The 16,162-nt window shown below is 32.0% G+C and overlaps 1 protein-coding gene across 1 annotated transcript in view; it reads left to right on the top strand.

Moving 5' to 3' along the window:
- LOC110030634 (ribonuclease 2) overlaps window positions 1-9,284 on the top strand; it is a 67,594-nt gene extending 58,310 nt beyond the window's left edge. Inside the window, exons 8-9 of the mRNA XM_020733441.1 lie at window positions 8,860-8,962; window positions 9,078-9,284. Coding sequence (XP_020589100.1) covers window positions 8,860-8,962; window positions 9,078-9,160 — 186 coding nt within the window. The 3' untranslated portion in view covers window positions 9,161-9,284. The remainder of the gene's footprint in view (window positions 1-8,859; window positions 8,963-9,077) is intronic.
- The last annotated feature ends 6,878 nt before the right edge of the window (window positions 9,285-16,162 follow it).

Below are 16,162 nucleotides of genomic sequence, written 5' to 3'. Positions count from 1 at the left end.
ACAAACTCAAATCCCGGAGCATTGGGTTTCAGTTTTGGTCAAGTTAAGGTAAGAATTTCATTATTTGATTTAATTAAATCAGTTATGAATCACAATCTAGTGCACCCTCATGCCTAGTGTCCTACTTATCTTCTAAACTGAGGTTAGATGTTTGGATTTCTTAAGGTCATTTGAAAATTAGGATGATAAACTATCTCTTAAGTTGTGCTTCTAAAATTTAGGATGCCTGCATTTTAGGTTAAACTTGAAGTGTCCTAAAGTGTCTAATCTCAATTAAGTGTCTTTCCACTAACCCTCAAACATCTATAAATCCAGCTGAGCTCGCTACCAGACTCCTAAAACCTAGGGGTAAACTCATAGTTTTAGCAAAAGAGTTGTGAGTTGTGCTTCAATCCTAGTTAAAGGGATTGGATTTTAAATTGATTCAAAGCTTATAGGATCTAAGGGTAAGTCCACTAATCTCTTAATCGTTATCTAAATTCTCATTTATTCCGATTTCAACTAGTCTTCCAATTTGCAATTTATTTTTCTTTATGTAAAATAAAATGTGGATTATTCGCTACCCTGCCTCTTCTTTAGATTGTATCATCCCAAAAATTCAAATTTCAATTTCAATTTTCTCTCATATTCTCTTTCTCCCTTATTTCCCTTGAGATTATAAATCATTTCTGAATTTAATTAAATCGAAAATTCCCATTTTTAACTTGACCGTTAAAAATAAAATAAAACAAACGAAAATGAGACCGATTCATTTTTAAAACCAAATTAAATCAATAAAACTCACAAATGTTTCGGTCTCGAGAAAGATATCCTTTCCAAAAGTCAATCTTGCGCATCTCCAAACCTCTATTGAATTAAATTTATATCAATCTCATACTTTCTTCAAAATGAAATTATATAAACTTTTCCTTTTTTTTATTTCACAAGTCACCAAACCAGCTCCAAACAAACCCAAACAAGCTCACGGGTAAAGCCAAAAAGAGAGATAAAATGCCACCAAACCAGCCCCAAATAAACCAGTTTTAAAGCAATGGTAGAGAATCCCGAACCGAGCCAGTTAATTCAACTCAAAAGCGAAGGCATAAAACCTCAAACCGAGCCAATTAATTCAGCTCAAAACGAAGGCAGAAAACCCTAAACTGAGCCAATTAATTCAACTCAAAACGAAGGCAGAAAACTCCAAAAGAATCAAAGCCAAATCTCCATTTAATATAGGTATATTTTCAGCCAACATTTAATTCAACATAAACCACATTCAAGCCCATCAAATGGGTCAAAACAGAACTACCAAGAGCTAGGTTCCACAAAATTTTAGAACTCAAAATTTACATCCTGCATATGCTTCAAACAAGGACAGGTAACAGGAAACCTATAAAACCATGTTGGCCCTTAAACCAACATCCCAAAGCATCAAAATGAGCTATAGCATATATTTCAACAAGGGGCAGCAAGAAAAGTGAGATATGAGCCCCCAAACATAATTTCTAGTATTTAAAAAATGATATCGAGCATGTATTTCAACAAGGGGCAGCAAGAGAAATGAGATATGAGCCCCCAAACATAATTTCTAGCATTTAAAAATGATATCCATTATGTATTTCAACAAGAGGCAGCAAAATGAGCAAAACATAAGCCCCAAATGTGATTTCCGGCACTTAAAATAAACTTCCAGCATATATTTCAACAAAGGGCAGCAAAAGTAGCAAAATATAAGCCCCAAATGTGATTTCCAGCACTTAACATAAACTTCCAGCATATATTTCAACAAAGGGCAGCAAAAGTAGCAAAATATAAGCCCCAAATGTGATTTCCAGCACTTAACATAAACTTCCAGCATATATTTCAACAAAGTGGCAGCAAAAGGAGCAAAACATAAGCCTCAAATGTGATTTCCAACATTTAACATAAACTTCCAGCATATATTTCAACAAAGGGCAGCAAAAGGAGCAAAACATAAGCCCCAAATGTGATTTCCAGCACTTAACATAAACTTCCAGCATTAAGAAATATTTCAGCATATGTTTCAACAGCGGAGGGCAACGAATAGGAACAAAAATAAGCCCAAACATGTTTGCCATAGACATTTGTAAGGAATAAAAGTGCATTTTTAAAATGCTCTACCAATGCTCTCAGATTTTTGCAAAAATAACACTCATATGCTTCAGGTTTTTGCAAATACGCCACCCAAATGTTTCAGATGTTTCAAATACGCCACCCAAATGTTTCAGATTTTTCAAATACGCCACCCAAATGTTTCAGATTTTTGCAAATATAACACCACAAATGTTTCAGATTTTGCAAAACATAAGCATCAAGACTTCCAACCGTTGCAAATTGACAAATAGAGCTTTCAAAATAAAAAAAATGAATACACCCCTTTTCATGTGTAAGGAAGATAAAAGGAAATGGGGATTAATTGCCAACTATGTGAAGTGCGCATGAGTAGCATATGTGTAAAAATCAGATTCCAGGTGACATGTATGTAGCTCTTTCCAAAATACATGAGGGCAAGACCTGTATATATACATATGTTTGAAAGCCTTGTTAACGTGAATAGAAATAAATTCATTAACAAGAAGCGGTTAGAATTGAGTGGTGCATATATAAAGAATAAAGTGGCGTGTATGTGCACTTCTCATATGACTCAAGCAACCAAATCAAAGATCTAAACCAAATTAATTGATATGCATGAATCGACTCCTAAAAAAAAAAATCATTGCAGTAGCTTTCATGGTTAATATTAAATAGGAAGGGAAGACGACCATAAAGCATTGACAGCAACGCTAGTTGCTCCAGTATTGCCTCAAGGATCCTTGGCGCAAATCCAAACTAAATGCAAGAATAAACTCAGAAAAAATTTTGTAACACCTTCTTCTATCAAAGCTTCAATCTAAAGTATCAATGGTCAAGCAAGCAACCAGGCAACCAAGCAACCAAGCAACCAAGCAACCAAGCAAAGGTATCGAGTGAACCAGCAAGAAACCGAACAAGCCACAAAAATCCAGCAGCACTTCCAAAAGGGCTTAAGCACACGAGATGAACAAATCAAAGAAGATTTTAAGAGAAGAAATTTTGGCAGCACTTCCCCTTTTTTTCTCAATTTTCGGCCAAAACCCCTCCTTCAAGCTTTGCCCAAGAGATTGCAACGCCTTCTCAAAGCCTCAAATACGAGACACAAAAATGACTGCACCTCCCCCACTCAAAATAAAATTCGGCTCACCCTCAACCTTCCCCCAACTGGGGTTCTATAGCAAAGAAAGGAGAAAGGAGAAGCCACCTACTAACCTCCCGGGTAGCCGAATCAGCCATCTACCAACCTCCCTGGTAGCCGAATCAGGTAAAGGAAGAGAAGAAATGCATTTAGAGCGGAGGAAATGCGGTCCAGGGCAGAGGAAGAGCCGGCCAGGTGGAACATCGCAGTTGGGGGACCGCTCGGTCGAGCAGAGCTCGAAGAGACGAGCCGCTTGCGTGAATGGACCGCGTGTGAGGCGCGACTGGCAGAGAAGACGCGGGAGAGGAAGATTGGGGCACGGGGGAAGAAAAAAAAAATGCCGTGGGTTAGGTGAATAGAGTTTAGGTTTTATAAATATTATATAAGTATGAAAATATTTAATTTTTAAAGTAAAAATTTGATTTGCATATTTTAATTCGTGTGAAATCATTGCAAATTGGATGTTCCTTTTAGGTAATTTTGATGCTTCAGACGCATTGACGCGATCCGTTTCGCCGCCGGAAGTCGTTCTGACGAATTCATAGATTTGCGTGCCAATTTTCTTGTCGAAAGTATGACAATATGGGTGTCCTTTCCCACCAAAATTAGTATCCCAGACTCGTTGGCGCAGTCCATTTTGTCGTCGGAGGTCGTCTGGAGAAGTTCGCATTTTCACCCGTTCCTTGGGCTTAATTGAAGTCTGATTTCATGCAATTCTGTGAACTTTGTGTATTTGATGTGTGTATGTGACGAAAAAGAGCCGTGATGATGTCTTCCTAAGGTTTGAAGTCCTATTTGGAACATTTCCCTTGAATCTTCGCAAAATAGCACATAACCACTCGTTCATAAGACGATGGTCTTGTGCCAAAGATGTCAAACATCAAAGGAAAATAGGAATTGGCTAGAATTTTCTAAAAAGGTGAGTCTCAATTCTAGTTTTCTAAGACGGTCAATAAGAACTCCTAGAACTAGATCCTAGGCTCTAAGGAGGAGAAGAGAAGACCTCACAAAAATGAGGTCAACAACACCAACAAAAAATTAATTTTTTTATATCGATTTGTCCAGTACCGTCTAATTTAAAACATATAGAAAGTTGCACGATGAAAACGTGAAAATTTTTCTTAGATCTGAATTTATATAAAATATTTCCAAATAAAATACCAAAATTTTATGAAAAAGCAAACAAGATTGAAATCTGAAGTAAGATAATAGTAATCTACCTAGTGCCGAACAATTTTCCCAACTGGAGCGATTGATGAAAACGACTCTAAGGCCTCCAAAATGAACTTTCATTCTTGAAAATTATATTTTTTCTTCTTCTTTTTAATGTGCTGGTTCGGAATTTTAAAGTCCTAGAATAATATAATGGCTGATGAAATGAGTGGCTTTAGATACTTATATGAGAGTGTTATTATTTTTTATTTCAAGAAAAAAGATATAAATGTTAATAGTGAATTTGTTCTGTTTATCAAGTATAAACTTTAGAAAACTTATTATATCATACAATACTTGACTATACAATTAAAAAAAAATTTAATAAATAGAAAATCATGTCTAGAACACAATGGTCAAATCATTTTGTAAAATGAAGATCAGATGGTTCCATAAATCCCACTTTACAAAGAAGTACTAAATCCTTAAAAAAAGACAAATCTAACAAGAAAGCTTTTTACTTTTCTATTTTTGATGTTCATAAAAATTGGTAAAAATATGCTCAAAATACAATCAAATGTACAATTTAGTGATATATTTTTTAAATCGAGTATGGAACAAAACAAGATAAATTATTTTAATATAATAAGGTCAATTTTTGTAAGTCAAAATTTTGTCCAAATAAAAATTAATAAAAATCTACGAATAAATAAAACATAAAATTAACTCTAAGCATTCCAAGAAAATCTTTAAAGAAAAAATAAATATGGAGTTCAGTGATGGAGAAGGAGCAACACTGAGGATGGTAATGATGCCAAGAGAGTCAAAGCATTATGGAAAACCTTTCTAAACTAGGATGATTTTGAGTTCATGGATATCATTCGGGCAACAAGTTTGTGCATGGTGAGACTAAGACATTCTAATGAAAGGCATGGTGGTCTGCAACAATGCATGAATGGGCATGTGCAGACAAAGCGCATGACAACGAGTAATGACGTGCAACTGAATAATGAGAACGGGAGGTTAGCATTCACAAGTTGGGCAGAAGCAATGTCTGTTTACAATACATGAGCTAGAGAGGCATGCGAGAGAGTGTTGCCAAGAGTGAGATTCTTTTTTTTGTTAAAGATTGGGTTTGGAATGGGTGACTCCTTCAAATAGTTTTGTAATAACATTAAAGTTTATTTCAGCCAAAAATAGCCACTCATATTATTATTATATTCTAATGAATCAATTAACATATAGATGGCCAAATTTTCAATCCACATATATATTTTTGAAGTGGTATTATTTAATTTGTGTGCCTCTCTAAATTTTAGTTTATTGATGAAAGCATTTTCTTAACTATTGGAGATCCTAACATCCACCCTAAAAAGAAAGTATTTTATTGAATTGAGGTCTATTATAGTTAGACAAGTAGACACATATTATGTAGTATAAACCTGAAATGAACGAGATCTAACAGTTATTCAGAAGGAAGACTAGTAAAGATCTCGAAACATGGTAGCTATGGGCGGCTTGATGGTCGTGCTTGAATCCTGTGCATCCTATAAGATGGGCTTTCTTGGACAAGTGCTCTAGACGAGTTCAACTAACCTAGTGCTAATGGACCAGGCTAACTACCATCTAACAGCTAGATTAGCTGTTGATGACCCCAAACTAAGTACTAGAAGCCAAATTTCATTGGTGAAAATTTGCGGGTGCTTTACCACAATGTGTGTTCGGCTCATTTAGTAATTGATATAAAATTTTTTTAAGACTGACTTGTTCAATTAACCATCGGATTACAAGCTGTTTGGATTATCCGATAGCTCCATTCCTTTGCTTTAACTGGTTTTATCTCAGTTTTCTTCCCTAATTTTCTCAAAGAAATCCAAATTGTGCTATATGCTTTGTTTTTTATCTTTTGCCTATTGCCCCCAAGTGATATTTTGTGTGCGCTATCGCTTTCTTTTGGCCGAGCAGTGTAATGGTTATATTCCACTCTGTTTCAATCTTAAAAGCCAAACATGGGGTGTCTCTTCAAAATTGATTAAATTGTTAAATGCCTTAGTACAGAACACAACCTGCCCTTGTATCATCTAATTTCTTTCTTCAAACGGTTCCATAAACATTTTGACTTACTTTGCTTAGCCATTTATTTGAGGGTGTTGACATGCATTTTTCAGATTGATTACTTGCTCTGTATTGTTGGATATTTTTGTCTAAGGCTATATATCTAGTGTTGAAGTTTGAGCGCAAAGTTTCCTTAAAGACAATAATATTACATTTATTAACTTTTTAATCTCCATTCAATTACCTAAATGATTAATAAAATACTAACAAAAAATCCCTTTTTCTTGAAGATAAAGACTAATGAAATCCTTTTTCTAATTTGCAAAACGACTAATGGTCTGTGATTGATTTCAATGACAGAGGGTTCATGTTGTAATGGGCCATGCGATTGACAACTAAAATTTTCACTCATAATCATAGACATCTTGTTTCGGTATTGGCTAGAACTAAACTATAATATACAAATTTTGCAAGAATATCAACCCCTTGATTTTCTTCTCTTGGTACATGAACTACTTTGAAACTCTCCAACTTGGCGATCCCTGATTTTTACGCATTAAATGAATTAACTGTTAGCTTCAAAATCACCTAACCGTTGCTTAATCTCAAATTATGAATCCACAAAATATGAACATTTTTACTCTTCTAAAATCAAATATAAGCGTGATTGGGTCAACTTCTGCACCACCGGGTTATTAGTTGCCTCAAATTGAATTCCCAATGATTGAGAATCGTTCCTTCCAAGCTCTTTATGTGGCCTTTTGCTTTGTGAAGCGAAAGTTCTGTTTTTCCTCGCTGACAATTATCCATAGACCTCTCAACTTCATTCTCCAAGTTACCAGTAAAATCTATCATAAATTTGGCTAGAGCCCGCCCTTGCACTGTCACTCTTGTTATATATTTTAGGCCATTCTTTCTCAGTTTCGCTGACCTCGGAATGCTTGAGTTTCTAAAAACAAACTGTAATGATTAGTCTACAATTATTCGTATGGAATGATCAGTCTGAGGCTCATGATAGTCAACACCTGAGCAAAAAAAAAAAAAAAATAATCCAGTTTTGTGTCGCAGTTCGGGTTCTTAAAAAATTGGTTCATTTAACAGATCTAAGAGTTGCCTTCATCAAGAGATGAGAACTAATGTGGAGCCTTATTTTGGTCATAAATTGAAGTTATTTCGACAATTTGATCTCTGCCAAATGTTTTACTTTTTTTGTAGCAAAAGATTGGTAGTTTGCCAATGGATAGAGCTAATAGAAAAGCAGGAAGATGAAATTTTAACACAAGAATCTTGAGAAGTCAATGCAATGTATCGAGACCTGGCATCTAGTCAACATTTTCTTCTTACCTACACTCTCCTCTCTTATGTTCTTTTTCTCTACTAGAGGGTTTAGCTCAAATAGTATGCTTCTTGGTTTCTAGCTTAGAAGTATTAGGCATTAATCTGAGCGGGCTCGGTCATAATGAATTTACCCAAATCCACATAAATTTAATATTTCTAATTAGCCTTCTGCACACCTTGTAAATTTCTATCTTTAAAAAAATAAGAAAAATTTGCATACATACCGCTCAATTGCTATGTATATCCAACACCTAAACTTTAATATATATATATATATATATATATATATAATTTTGTTTTATTTATTTTTTTTTAAGGAATGACCAGAGGCTATTATACGAGCCTCCAGCTTCCCGTAATGTGTCTAACAATTCGAGTACTACCTTCTTAAGGCCAATTGTTCCAGAGGGGATTCGAACCCCCAACTTGAGGGGTCTCATACCGTGGACGCTAACCAACAGGCCGGGATATGCGACACACACACACACATACCACTTGATCTATGACAGACAATGTGTATTTGGGTAGCAGTATTTTTTATATAATATGAAAAATTTGAGTGATATTAATATAAAAAATAAAAGTTCAGGTGTTGGATATACATAGGGTTTGGGTGGGAGGTCTAGGTTTGGATTGACTAAACCTTTTGACTTCGTACTCTTCTACTTTTCTGTCTCACACTCTCGCTCACTCATTTTCTGTAAGCTACGAACAAAGGACTGATAGATGCCCCCTCTTGACTTAAATGAACTGTCTCAGCTGTTAATTCGACTCGACATATCTTATTTCATATATTATTATTATTATTATTATTATTATTATCAGTTATTACAATTCAATACACTACTATTTTGACTCATGCATGTGTAAAACCGATGTAGAGAAACATTTTAAGAATATAGATGCCCATCTTCAGAGCTGAATTACGATTTAATATTTTCTCCACTGTTTTGAAAAGCACCTGCTTTGCTGCATCTGGTTACTGCAACTTTGCTGAGCAACACCACTGTCATGTGGTTGGGTTTCAAGCATTCCATTTTTCTTGTTTGTTTTGGATGAAATTATCTATATTTATGTAATTTATGGTTTCAATTTTCCTCAAGCCTCGGGACTGCTACCTTCGCTCCGGCGTCGGCGACAGCAGAAAATCAAATTCGAGAACATCATGCCCCAGAAAAATCACCTTACCAACTTATGCTCCCTTGGGTTAGTTTTGTAATTCATCTGTAGAATTGTTTCATGTATGGTTATTTTTGACAAAAATGGCAAAAGAATGTTATAATGGCAGTTATAAAGCCTTCTATTTAATGATGGATTTCAGGAAATGCTCTCAATGGAGACGACACTTCAGCGCTTAGTTGGTTGATTATAAATGAGCCTTCCATTCCTCTCAGTGTGTGGTAAGGTTTGGATCTTGATATTTTCTAAAAATTATAATTGAATATAAAATAAGGGCTCTGTAAAATGCGAAATAATAAAGCCGTGCGATCTTGTAACAAAGCTGGTTATTTTGTTTAATAAATAAATAAATAAAAAAACTGTCTTTAAATGCCTATTTTTTTTTTTTTTGTATTTATGTATTTATTTTGGGCTTATCCTTCAGTTGTTACATATACTACGTGCGGAGTTTAATGAAATCAAGCCACGTGAAGGTAAAAAAAAAAAAAAAATCGGTCTGGCGACACGGGAATATCCCGTGTGTTATTTCGTGTTATTCAAGTGTTATTGTATTATGAGAATATTCCCGGTGTTAAAATATCACAATAATACATCAATAATATTTGAATAACACAATAACATCGAATAACACACAATAATACCAGAATAACACGGAAGAAATATTTCCTTCTGTTACCGGGCAGATTTTATTTTTATTTCTATCACGACGTGATTTTATTTGACTCCGCATGTAACTTTACGTGCGGAGTCCTGATGCAATATTTTCTCTGCAATCGCAAGCTAAAAACTGGTTGGACCTCTAAGAAAATACATGGTGGTGGTTGGGAAATTAGAGAGGGCTGGTTTTTTTTTTTTTTTGTTTGTTAATAGAAAATGCATTTTAGAAAATGATTTATTTATTTTGAGAGAAGAAAAATAAATTGTTATTTTTGAGGATTTTTGGAATAATTTGTGGAGCATGAAGACAATAGGAATGCTCAATTTAATGATAAATTTGATATTTTTTAAATTAGTTTTTAATATATAATTTATAGTTTTAAGCTACAGCATGTGCCCTGAGTAGCAATTATCTAATATTGCTGGAGTAAAATAGAAGTAGACAGATTAATGCATGAACATGTGCATTTAACTTTTAATGAGCAAGTAAAATTGATATTTTTGGTGTGTATTAAAGATTCAAGTGTTATGCATGTAAATATGAAAGTTTAATTGTTATATATATATACATAAAAATTGTGTGGGTATGTATGTAAATGCTTCTTTTTTTAAAATATAAAGAAAATTAAATACAATGCATTTTATTTGGTATATTTGTTTGGTTGCATCAAAAAGCAGCATCACCATTATAGCTGGAGGTGATGAATAGCTATAGGCAGTCTATCATCATGAAGATCAAGGTAATGTTAATCAAGTTTTGATCGTGTCGGTTCGTAGGATTTGAATCATGTTTGTGATGGCTTGGTTATATGGCTTAAGTTTCTTTTGAATCAATGTCTCGCAATGGTGGGGTTGGTCTGGGTTTGGGTTGAGCAACTTTTGACTCGTGGACATTGTGTTTATGCACATGCTGATGAAGCCTTAGTTTTGTCATCTATTATAAGCTTGCTTAGTTCAGTTGTTGCACTGAGCGGTCTTAAGGGTCTGTTTGGGACAATTGCAGCTTATTTAGAGATGCTGTCTCGTGAAACATATCATTCATAAAAAATAAATTTAAAAATACTAAAAATTTACTCTCAAATAAAATTTATTTTAAAATGTTAAAAATTATTTTTGGACGTTGAAAATTTACCAAAAAGAAAACAAAATAGCTAATTTAATGTAAAAATATTAAATTTATAAATATTAAATAAAGCTATATCAAATAATTTTAAAAAAGAAATATCTAAGAGTATCTTATAGTAATTTTTTTATTTTAGAGCTTTTAGAAATTTGCCATAAATTTAAGAAAATAATATAAATTCATCTTAACATTTAAAACTTTAAAAATATAAACAAAGCTTTATAAAATAATTGCTAAATACAAGATATAGTTTTAAATTAAATATTAAAATTTTAAAAAATATATATTGAATTAGAAAAAAAGTTTTCAATTATTTTATAAATTTTTTTTGAAAAAATGTTTTAATAAACTTTACATATAATTATAAGAAAAGTTGGAAATTTTAAAAATAAATACAAATATTCCTTTAAGATAATTTTCTTAACAATCTAAAGTATATTTAAATGGAAAAAAATAGAAAAACATGGCAATCCAAGCAGCATGTCTAATAGCAGTTGCTTATTATGGGAGGGTTTAGTAACCAATTATATTAGTGAATAATGCCTTTTTAAAATAAATTTTAATAAAGTGCCTCTTTAAAAATTTGTCTATTTTTAACATGAATAGGGGTTTTGGCATAGTAGGTTCTAATAGGTCCGACCCATATAAAAATATAACTCCAGTCATGTAGCCCTGGTTGTGTATACTTTGGCTAACTTATGTCCTCTATGAGCTCTAAAATTTTATCATCTATAGTCAAGAAATCTTAAAATTTTTATTTTTTTTTAGGTTAAAACCATGAGATTATTTTTAGAAGACATAATTCATTGTTATTAAGATAATATCCTTTAAAGTTATTAAAATAATATCCAGTAACGACATTATGTCAACTACCTTGATTTCATACTTTATAACTAGGGATGATGGATCCATTAAATTTTTAAAAATTTGTTCTTTTTTAGAGATTAATCATACATAGATTCTTTATTTGTTTAGAATTAGTGAAATGCTTTGTTGTGATGATTTTATGTGTTTAATTATCTTTTACTTGTCCTACCATACTAATCCTTTTTCTTCTATTCTCCTACTAAATCTCTTATATGACGAGATCATCATTCATTTTTTCCCTTTTACTTGTTAACTTAATTCTATTTGATTACGAGTCTATTATGGGTGCTTACTCTCTTATTTTTCTTTTTCATCATAGCTAAACAAGTTTGTGTTTGTTGTCTAAAATGCAAAGTTGTAAGAAGCTGCCTCAAACTAGCCCTATATCTTTCTTGTTGTGTTTTTAGAAATCTCGATGATGAAAAAAAATAGAAGCAAATATGTTAAGAGTGTGATAGTATAAGAAAGTTAATGTTCGACCTTTTAAAAAATAATATAAAAATTAGTGCCTTTTATAAAAATCATTTATTTTTTCATAATAATTATATAACACTTCCATAGACTATTATAGCATTTTCTATTAGTTTCTCGCATATTCGCTTGCTTCATAACCAACACAATTTTCATAGGAAAATTCACTTTAGATACCCATGCTAGTAAAAATTGATGAAATATGTCAAATGTGTGTTTTTATGGGAAAATATAACCGAGAGCATGATTTAGACCAAAATGCCATCAATTTGGAGTCACAATGTCTTTATTTAAAGTTGAATACATCTAACATTAGTTCAAAAAAAGTTTGATTAACGATCAATCTACATTTAAAAAAAGTTGGATCCATGTTTGTGTTATATTTGACCATTGTTTGTACCATAATTCAATTGTTTTCAAACCATATTTGAGTTTGATATGTAAGGAGTGAAAATAGTTCGAAAATGTATTGAAGTAGATTCAAGAACATATTTGAATTATGATTTAATCTTAGTTTCAAAGGGGTTTAAACAATATTTTATCTAAGGCTTGAACATAAACTTACAATAGAATTAGCACAATCATAACAATAGATTATAAAGATATAATACAAAAATCATAATATAATAGAAAACATTTTAAGAGATGCCATAATAGATATAACACAAAACATAATGCTATTATATTATGAAATTGAAGATCCATAAACTATCATCCATAACACAATATAGATAAATTTAAAAGTGATATATTATATTAATAAAAGTATAAATATATACAAAGAATTATTACCTACACAAAGATAAAAATTAAGCTTATGAATCTATATTATTGTAAAATTATTAAACATACAAATGATCCTTAAGGAATTATATGTGATAAAGTGTAATATCTATAAGACTTCTTTTAATAAGGCATATGATATTTTATATTGCACATATTTTATAGTTGTCACTACAAATAATGTACAAACTAATCATTAGATTATATAAATAATAAATGTCAAATTATAGATTTGATGACTTTTTCTTTTTCATTTCCATACTAATTTGGAAGAAATAAGTTTCTCCTTATTATCAAATAATTTTGACCGTTCAAGTAATTTGAAGAATCACTTATAAAATATATTGTTTTTTTTTACAAGGTTCATGTTAAGATATATGAGTGATCAAACTCATACAATATCATGGACAGCATAAGAAGTGGGATATCATATGAAATCTAAAAAATTCTATTAGAGTTGAACGATTACTACACAAGTTTTCCTTAAACTCATGACTTCAAAAACTTCTTCTCCAATGATGTACTACTGGCCTCATCAAGCCACATTGATGTGTTTTTTTTCTTATAGTTGATGAAAGTAAACATTATTGCTCTACAAGACTAATTAAATGGCTTGTTCAACATAATAATATCATGTTAATAGGTTTTCAAGTAGCACAAATTTACTCTCTCATTAGAAAATATAAATATCTAATATGTTATAAAAAAAGAAATTAAAGTTATTGTAGAAAAATTTCAAGAGATTAAAATCTTAAAAAAAAATATTAACTAGTTGTTTGAGTATTTGATTGTTAGAACCACTTTAAGCTTTTAATGTCACCTCTCATTTTTATTTAAGTTGTTAATCAAACTTAGTATTTAAGACTTAACGGATGATAGTTACATCTGAGCAATTAGGCAAAGACTCTTCATCTAAGGATTTATAAAATCCTTAATCACACACTTCTTATTTTTTATGGCCTTCTTTTAAACCTTACTAATTCTATACCATTTTTCTATATATTTGTAAGAGATGAAGTGACATTCCCTAACTTCTAGATCTCATGCTATATAAGTAAAATAACAAGAGATTCTTCTGATTGATCTTCCGTCACTTCATGCACATATAATATTACAAATTTAGTTGTTTTTTATTGAATAATATATGAGTTATGCATAAACTCGAGACTTCAAAAACTTCTCTTCTCTCTAATGACATACTAAAGACTGACTTAGGCCACTTAAGGGTTTTTTTTTTTGAGCTTCTTGAAAATAAATATTTTTGCTAGTAGTAGCTAAGTAGTTTGTCATATATAATAATATTAGATTTATAGGTTTTTGTGCAGCAATAGCTTATTAGGAATATAAAGAATTGGCACATTACCAAAAAAAATGATGAAATTAGAAGTCAAAGTTGGTGTATGAACTTAAAAAAAATTAAACTTAAAATATAATCAAAGAATTCTCAACTTATCATATGCTCAAGTTGTTAGAGTATTCAACTATTGAACTACTTTAAGCTTGAAGTTTCCACATTTTTTTTTTTGACATGTCTTGTTTTATGTCATGAATGTCTATTCCATGAGTATCTAAAAGTACATTATCATATTCAAGTAAGTCAAACATCTCAATGAATACATCATCACATTTATCATGGTTGAGAAGAACATTATACAATAAGAAAAATATAGCCCAAACTTTCATATATTACTGCACAGTGCATTCTATGGAAGCTTTATTCAAGTCTAAATTTTAAAGGATATATCATTATCAAAGTAGTTCTCTTACAAAATATTACTTATGCTGATTTTCTAAGAGTTCCTCATCGTATGATTATTTTCTAAACTAGACCACAACTATCAAGCCAAATTTAGTAATATTAAATAGGATTTTCCCTTCTGTATTGAACATAAAGGAGTATCTCTCATTTTTTATTTTAGCTATTATCATTAATAATAATCGAAGAGTCATGACACTAAATAATTATATTTTAGGAGCTCTAAAGAGGTGACTAAACAAGGATCGCTCTATTTTGCAAGATCATCACAAAAAATCACTAACTTGTTTCATTATTTAACTCCCAATATGTTGCCAGTGGTATCATTCCTCTGTTTAGTATGATTGAAGAATATTTTTATATACATAACAAAATAACTCAAATGAACATAACACAAGCTTAACAACCATGCAATTTAAAAATTTCTCATTTAATTCATTAAAATAATTAAAAAGTTTCATAATCGAATAATCATTAAACCAACTTCAAATAATAATTGAACTAATATTTAACTTTGATGGATTCTCCTTGAGACACCTTCAAACCATGATGATATAATGATTATACCATCCTCGAACCAACTTTTTAACATCATAGATCATGATAGTATAATATTCAAAATACTTTTGAATATTGATAAAAAAATTGATGATCGAACCATCTTATGATCACAGTTGGCCATGATCATATAATCTTCAAACCACCACAAACAATGATCAAATCATCTTCAAATCACTTATGAGTGATCATCAAACTATCATTTTAAAGATGATTTGATCATTGTTCATCAATTGTTTGAAGATTATGTTAGCGCTAGAGACCGCTCGTTCCCGCCTCCTACGTTTCGTGAAACGGTGCCAACTCCCGCTCTCGATCTTCCGAACGCGAAAGGTCGCAATCTCTTGTTCGCGCCTCCCGCCTCTTCAGCGCTCGCCAACTGCTCCTGCCTACATCCCTTCGAAACATCCCTTCGCTCCCTCCTGTTCGTGATAAAAGGTATCACACGACTCTCTTTCAGTTAGAGAAGTCACGTTTTGAGTTCTTCTTCGGGCTTCCTTGGGATAGAGGAAGAGTTCTTCGGGTTTCCTCGGGATAGAGGAAGAGAAGTGCAAGCAGTGTGTGCGTGCTTGGTGAAAGAAGAAGAGAAGGAAGAAGAAAGAAGAAGAAGAAGAAGATTGTTCTCCCTTGACTTCTTCTTGGTGGCTTGTGCTAGAAGAGAATTTGTGTTTATTTCTCTTGTAAGTTTATCTTTTTTGGTGTATCTTAGTGTAGAGTTTTTTCGGTGTATCTCGATGTAGAGAAAGAAGAACAAAGAAAGAAGAAGAGAGAGAGCAACGTAGTGGAAGTGAGAAATTTCTCTTGTAAGTCGAGGTGATCTAATGGTGTAAATTCTCAAAGCAATAAAATCTTCTACAACTCCGTGGACGTAGGTAATTTGCTCAACAACGTAAATTTGTGTGTTCTTTTATGGTGTGAAATTTTTCTCGTTTTATTTTTCGCTTCAAAGATCGTTCTCCTGTTTGATTTATATACATACCACATCAATTGGTGTTTTATATCTTATTGTAAC

This window comes from Phalaenopsis equestris, unplaced genomic scaffold, assembly GCF_001263595.1.
Source record: "Phalaenopsis equestris unplaced genomic scaffold, ASM126359v1 Scaffold000745, whole genome shotgun sequence".
In the NCBI taxonomy this organism is placed as follows: domain Eukaryota; kingdom Viridiplantae; phylum Streptophyta; class Magnoliopsida; order Asparagales; family Orchidaceae; genus Phalaenopsis; species Phalaenopsis equestris.
Note: the sequence above shows the minus strand (reverse complement) of the source record. Positions and strands in the feature narration are given on the sequence as shown.